Source organism: Sciurus vulgaris, assembly GCF_902686455.1.
Source record: "Sciurus vulgaris genome assembly, chromosome: 8".
Lineage (NCBI taxonomy): Eukaryota > Metazoa > Chordata > Mammalia > Rodentia > Sciuridae > Sciurus > Sciurus vulgaris.
Genome location: NC_136468.1, coordinates 43961467 through 43969319, shown reverse-complemented (window position 1 = coordinate 43969319; position 7853 = coordinate 43961467). Strand labels below are relative to the sequence as shown.

Below are 7853 nucleotides of genomic sequence, written 5' to 3'. Positions count from 1 at the left end.
AGGAGAATGCTTTCTACTGGCTTCAAACGCAGCTTATAACAGGCATCGTTCAAAGGAAAGGCTCTCTACATGCATCACAATTTCTTCTTTGCTGCTGCCGTTTCGTATACACTTAGGTGATACATCCATCCTCATTAGGAACCACTCTTCCTTATGGACAGACTATTCCCAACAATCAACCAAGCCAGTTCTTCTTTTGGACTTAAAATATCCTCATGACATTCACTCTCACTGTTTTTTTTTTTTCTTATGGTCCCCAATTAATACAACTTTTTTTAAAAAAAAGAATATCATCTCCTGCATTTGTTAATGCCCAAATACCGTAAGACACTTTCTGGTTAAAAGGATGCAAATGGCAGGAAAAAAAAAAAAAAAAGCCAAAAACATTAAGAGAGGACACTGCCAAGTCCAGGATTTACAAAATAAGTGGAACCACAAAAGACCTGATTTTTTAAAATGTGGTTACTCATTGCTAGAAGCGTAAAGCATAACTATTTTATATGTCTAGTCACCTACCATGTAATATTTATAAACCACATTTCTGGTTTTCATGAAGCTTAAATATTTTATGATTATTATTTCTATAATTTCACAAGAGCCCTCTCAGCAAAAGCATTTTGCAAGTTAAAAAAATTATCTGATGTGGCAGGGGAAACACATGCTTATGAGAGATAGTGTGATATAATGGAGTTAAAGTAATTAAGTGGGAAATAGGGGATAGAGGTTGTATTTTGGTTTCTACGACTTGCTACATTTGTCACTGAGCAAATTCGTATGATTCCTATGGTATTTAGATTTTATATCTGACTTGTGCTGTCTTTCACATTATTTGCAAAATTATTGATAATATGTGGGAGCACATTCTTTAAAGGTAAAATGTTTAAACCACATTATCTTTAACATCATATACTCTGTATTCCTCTATGCAAACCATTATAGAATCAACCTGACCTATGAAATTGGATCTAACTTGCCCTGGTCCACATTATTACATTTTGCTATACTATTTTGCTGAAATTAACTCTTTTAAAATTAGTCTTTCTTTATATAAACTTGATCATTTATAGGATTCTAGATGGAATTTATAAGATTCTAGCATCACTTGCTGTATTCAAGATATTTTATGGTAGATGGTTCCTAATTCATCACCTGAAACTGAGCTAAACAATGATGGTATTTTTTGACCGAACTCCTGGTGGAAATACTGTATTTGCTATTATGCACTTTTTTTTTCCCTCTCAAATACTTAGCTTTATTAGAGAAATGGTACTAAAAATAACAGATTCAAACAACATTTGCTCTATTCTACTTACATATCATAAATAAGACAGCTGTTGATGCAAGACACACACTCCTTCACAATCTTTCCATATACACCCAAGCATTCTTGTATCAGAATAAGCTGTTTACCAGCCAACCTTATGTGGTTGAATGATTAAAATGACCACCTATACTTTACATAGTAAAGCATTTTCCAAAATTTTAATGTACACAGTGACCAAAAAGGAAAAAAAAAAAAACAAAAAAACACAGTAATTCTGAACACATGAAGATGATTAAGCAGCTTCATAATCAAACCAGGCTTCATAACTTGCAAAAAGAACAACTCTTTCCATTCTCCACCAAATACTTAAGTTTCAACAGTATTAACATTTAAAAAAACTCAAGTTGAAACCAAGTAACTAATATGCTACTTAACTTTTTAAATCTATAAAAGTAACTTATCCCATGAGGTAAGGCAACTGAGTAATTTGATTGTATTAGATTGCATTAAAATAATTATACTTGATTTTTAATAAAATGCTAATTAAAAGTACTTTTGGAAATATAACAATAATGAAAAGAGTTCAGAAACTACAAGTTAAAGTTTTTTGGGGAAAAATTAGCAATGTTGTCATTTTACTACTTGCATACTTTCTGCAAAAAGTGAATGATGGATGACCAATATCTTAAACTCAAGTAAACAGTCTTAAAAACAAAACAAATAACCTCCCAAATACTCCTTGCCCTCCTTTTAAGTATAATTTCTGCACATTGTTTATGGGAAAATGATTGAGAGGTAATTAAGGCCATCCAATGTAGTCAACTGAAAGGTTTGATTTGAGGAAAATAGAGCATGTTTCATTTTTAGTTATCACAGTATAAAACTGATGGTCCCAAAACTGCAGTTGTTTTAAACTTGGAAGTCAGTCTTGAAAACATTCCTTCTCATATGAGGTGAACTAAGTAAGCTCTTCTGACATACCACTTGCACACTTCTCTATGGGTGTGAATATCTAGATTCCATATGAATTGAGAATGACAAGCACATATAAAATTCTAGAAAACAGTATACCACTTTGTAGAAGGCACTAAAGCTTCAGCTTGTGCTCTCATAGCCCATTTTGAAAACCCAATTTCCTTTTTATGAGGGCATCTTTGCCATCTACAGCTGACAAGTCACACTGCAATATTATTCATAGTAAACTTGGAAATGTCAAGAAAGTTCAAAAAGAAATGCTTACTTTGTGGGTAGACCCAATGATTCTAAACACTGAATACTAATACATTATTATTAGTATTCAACACAGTTGCTTTTCCTTTTGAAAGAGAACAGTAGCATGCATTGTCAGTTGTTTCTTAATCCACTTATTTAAGCAATTTTAATCTGTAAAACTATTTTAAAGAAAAACTGTTGTCCTAAACAGTGAGCAAAAGAAAACACAAGAGTGAGAATTTAACACAATCACTGTAAATCCTGTGAATCCTGTGAAGTAAATGTTAAAACTTCTTACATACTTTGCACTTAACAAGGGTGTGTATATATTTGCACCAATTTCAAGCACATCATCAAACTGTATATAATGAATTTTTTTTTAAAGTAAAACAATACAAAATTCAATAACTAGCTTTTTTTTTTTTTTTTTTTTTTTTTTTAAGAGCCTCCAATGTTTACCTCCAGTCTTTAGGGAAAGTACAAATTTGGATCAATGATGTTTAATTTATTTGCAATGGTTCTTGGCAAACACTAACAAATCACATGACGTGTGTTAGCCACCATGGAAACACAGTTTTTATAAGATGAGGGGTTTGGGTAACATCTGGTATTTTCATGATGTCCATGCTTTATTTTCTTACTCAGTAACAAGATGTCCATAACATCACCTAACAATTAGAAAAGCTGTTAGCCTCTAACTTCATACTCGGCTAGATTTCTTTCCTGTTTACATCTTGTTTAGAATTAAAAGCTTTGGATTTTATTTTACCATTGAGTTTAGAGGTGCATAAGACGGTCCTATACTGCTTCTGTTTTGGTAGAGATGTTTTCTTCATTTGGTTGACAATTCCCATTTTGCTGTACTTTGTTTTCCTCAGTCCTTGGTACGTCCTTATCATCTACTTCTTTAACCACACTTGAATTTGGCTCTTTATTGTGCTCCTTCTCTTTAACTGAAGTACTATTCTTCTCCAGCTTCTCCTTTCCATCTCTATCATTAGAACTTTTTCTTGTGGAGGTTGAACGCTCTCTGTCTCTTCTTTCACCGATGTGGTCCCTTTCTTTTTCTCTCTTTTTATCTTTCTTATTTCTGCTCCTAGGTGATGGAGACCTAGAAGACTTCCTTTTTATGTTTTTGACGTTCTTGGTGATCTGGAAGAACTCCTGCTCCTCCTCCTACGCCTTTCCCTGCTGGAACTCCGAGACCTTCTTGAAGCATTGTAACTTCTGGGTGGTGTTCGAGATTTTTTTATCCTTCTTTCTCTTTTCATCTAATTCTTTGGATCTGTCCTTTTCTCGTTCTTTCTCTTTGTCCTGGTCCTTTTCCTTCTCTTTGTCTCGCTCCTTTTCATGCTCTTTTTCTCGCTCTCTCTCTTTTTCCTTTTCTTTGTCCTTTTCTCGTTCTTTATCCCGATCTTTGTTTTTGCCCCGTTCCTTTTCTTTTTCACGTTCCTTTTCCCTTTCTCTCTCTTTTCCCCTTTCCTTTTCTCTTTCTCTTTTACTCTTTCCTTTTCCTTGATCTTTTCTCGAGTATCTTTCCTCTTGTCCCGAGAACGTGAACGACTCCTTGACTTCCATCTCTCCCTTGATTTAGAGCGTTTTTTATGTGGGCTCTTAGATCTACGTCTCTCTTTCTGTCTTGAACGCGATCTATTATGGGATCTACTCCTGTGTTTTGACTGTGATCTTTTCCTTCTAGAATGGGATTTTGAGCTAGACCTGGACTTTGAGCGAGTGTGGGAACGAGATCGACCGCCTTTTCTTTCATTGCTCTTTCCAGACTCTGGTTCAATAGCTGCTGAGATAAATGACTGAGCCTCTCGTACTCGCTTCATTACTTCTTCTAACTCCTTAGCTGCAGCCTGAGGTGTCATCTCAGGGGGGTTTACTATTGCATTGTTGGAGTGATTTATTTTCAGTGGCCTGTCTCCAAACATAACTCCATTAAAAGCAAGGGCCCTTGGTACAGAATTTTGGTCTGCAAATTCCACAAAAGCAAACTGAGTTGGCTGAGTCTCATCACCTGCCATTCGCACAAACTTCACTTCTCCAACTTGTTTAAAAAATTCAAGTAGTTGATCAGCTGTTGTTGTCTGGGAATTCAAATTTCCAACATAGACTGTTCTCCTAATTTCATCAATTTTCATACATTTCCCGTAAGTGGTGGCTGTGGTATCTCTCCAAGTGTTGCAATATTGGGGTCTAGTGCACTTTTAACATAGCACTTGCTCACCATCTATACCCTGCATAGTTTAATTGTGGATTCTGAAATTCTCCCTCTGGCTATATAATCAAAGGAACTGAAATTAATATCTCAAAGACATAATTACATCCACAGCCTCATTGTGACATTACTCATAATAGTCAAAATATCAAATCAATGTAAGTTTCTGTTGATGGACGAATGGTTTAAAAAATTATACACACACACACACACACACACACACACACACACACACTCACAAGGGAATATGATCCAGCCATAAAAAAGAAATCATGACAAATTTGTATCCGCATGAATGAACCTGGAGGACCATGTGTTAACTGAAGTAAGCCAGAAACAGAAAGACAAAACATTATGATCTCATGTAGATGTAGAATCTAAAAAATATAGTGCACTGAAGCAGAGAGTAGGGCTGAGGATGTGGCTCAGTGGTAGAGCAGTTGGCTAGCATGCACAAGGTTCTGGGTTCATTCCTCAGGACCACAGAAAATGGGTCTAAACAGAGAGTAGAATGGTGGTTGTTGAGAGAAGTGTGGGGGAACACATAGGCAAAATGGGGTATATTGGTTATAACATGAATAAATTTGGGGATCTAATGTATAGCATGGTGACCCATTTTTTGTTAGATTTTCTTGCCAATTGTTATATGTTCCTTTTTAAAAGCCTTAAATGATAGTACCACCAATAAATAAAAACACTGCACATACCGGTTGTGAATATTAAGATATTTGAGACCTACTGTGCTGCACAGACCTACCATGCTGCAGGTTCTCCATCTACCAACACAGCTGCCCACCATCACTGAGCCACCTGTCACCTCTGCCTCATTTCCCAATGTGGCTGCTACCATTTTGAGACACCGTAGCCACTGGCATAGCCACCTCAATGTGGTAGCCTTTACCTTGGGACACTGGACAAGGCCTGGAGGCAGTTGCTTGCCTCAGCGCCACTGGCCACAGTGCTGCACCTCCAAACGTGGCCACCCACCATTACCACATGGCCCACCCTCATTGCCCCATTTCTGAAAGTGGCCACCTCCATCTTGGGACAATTCAATTCCCCTGCCATTGTAGTTTACTTCTACTCTCATCGTTGCCATCTTGAGTTGCAGCAGCCTCCATCTAGGGACACAGGCCAGGGCCTGGAAGTCAAACATCAAGGTACCTACAGGTTTGACCCCATAGCTGCCGCCATCTAGGGACACCAGCCAGGGTCTGGAAGACCAACAGCAAGGTACCTGCAGGCTAAATTACACCTGTGGTCTCCCTGCTAGGTGTGCTTATAGCCACCATTTTGAGGCAGAGGCAGGAAACAGACTTGCATGGGGTCAGCAGATTAGAAGAATGTGTGAGGGCATCTTGCTCTCAGTTTGCCCGACCAACCAGCCTGGCACCCACTGAGTTTCCAGGGCTAAATTGAGCTGGCACTTGCTAGGACCTGACACCAGCCCAAAATCCCTCCTGAATCCAGCATCCACCATCCCACCAGTTTGGCAATCAATAGGGTTCTCCATGTTCTCAATCCCCCATCTCCCCACCCACCCCTAGCCACCAACCTGGCCCATAGCTTGCAGCTATATGGCTGGCATGCAGCTCTCAATGCCTGGTCCTGATACACCTAATACAGAACAGATCTCCATGACAGGTGGACAGGTCCTGGGGTTCAGCTCTCAGGACCTTGGGAGAGAGAGGTGCCTGATTGGAAATCAAAAGAACTGGGTGTGTGAGTGATACAGTTTAGAGAATAAATTAGAGACCAGGAATTTTGAGGTCTGCGATCAACATAAGGGGCTAAGATCAGGCTTATACATCACATGAGTGAACCCCAAAAGAAATTCCTGGGGTGCTGTCTTCCAACAGGGACTGGCAGTTGCTATGCTCTGCTTCCGAGAGTTCTACCTCTAAGACTAACCCTCCCATCCTATTAACCTCACCTCTCTAAGGGGGAGATACCAGCAAACTCCAGACAACTCCACCTATTGAATGAGAAAGGAAGCAGAAAAACTATTGAACTCTAACAGAAACAATTGTTCAATTTTCCTTTGAGATTTTTTTCCCTCTTTTCCTGCTCTCACACCTACACCATTTTTAAAAACAAGTACTTTTCATGCATTAGGCTATTGAGGACAGGGATGTCTGAATAATATATTTTTTCACTTTAAAAATTTTTTTTTTCCTTATTTTACTTTTATTTCATTTATTCCTTTTTTAAAACCCTGTCTATGTTTTCCTCTCACTTATCTGTTTCCCTAGATTACCTTTCTCTCTTTTCTCCTGCTAACAGCAAACTTCTACTGATTCCTCTTTCATTCTTCCTATGATCTAAATACTTCTGTCTTCTTCCCTACCTGATAAACATCACATCCTATACCACTCCTGTTCTCTCTTTGTCTATCATTAGAAACTGTGGCCACTTTTGCAAACCAACTGTTTATGTTGTAGACAACATTTGAACACATCATTTCTGTTTATTGTGACAAAACAGTAAATGTCTTAATAAGAAGTATTTGGTTTAAGGCTGCATATTGTTTGCTTTGGGTGCTGTTAATATTGATCTCACCCTTAAAGGTGAGGTATTGGAAACCTGCAGGGGCACTATAAGTCTATTGGGTATAAGCAGTAATACTCGGATCTGCACTGATAGATGGGAGGACACATGAGCAATATGAAAAAACAAGGGAAGAAAGTGCCCCAAACAAACCAGTAGGTTACAATAATAGAATCCATTGACAACACAGTAGAAGAAATGTCAGAGAAGGAGTTCAGAATGTACATAAATTAATCTGCAAAATAAAGGATAGTGTAAGAGAACAAATATAGGTAGCAAGAGATCACTTCAATTAAGAGAGAGAGAGAGAGAGAGATTCTTAAAGAAAGAAAAAAACCCCAGAAATCCTTAAAATGAAAGAAACAATAAACCAAACTAAAAATTCAATAGAAAGCATCACCAACTGACTAGATCACTTGGAAGACAGAATCTCAGGCAATGAAGACAAAATATATAATCTTGAAAATAGAGTTGAACACACAGTGAAGATGGTAAGAAACTATGAATAGAACTTCCAAGAATTATGATAATAGGAAAAGAGCAAATTTAAGATTTATTAGGATAGATGAAGGCACGGAGATAAAAACCAAAGGAATGCATAATCTT

At 37.6% G+C, this 7853-nt stretch overlaps 1 protein-coding gene across 1 annotated transcript; it reads right to left on the bottom strand.

The window, feature by feature from the left end:
• Positions 1-1467: 1467 nt before the first annotated feature.
• Positions 1468-4637, bottom strand: LOC306668728 (splicing regulatory glutamine/lysine-rich protein 1-like). Its single transcript, XM_079152431.1, is given in 4 exon segments — positions 1468-3606; positions 3609-3726; positions 3728-3964; positions 3967-4637. Coding segments are annotated over 4 exon segments (1344 nt in total). The 5' UTR covers positions 4624-4637; the 3' UTR covers positions 1468-3274.
• Positions 4638-7853: the final 3216 nt, after the last annotated feature.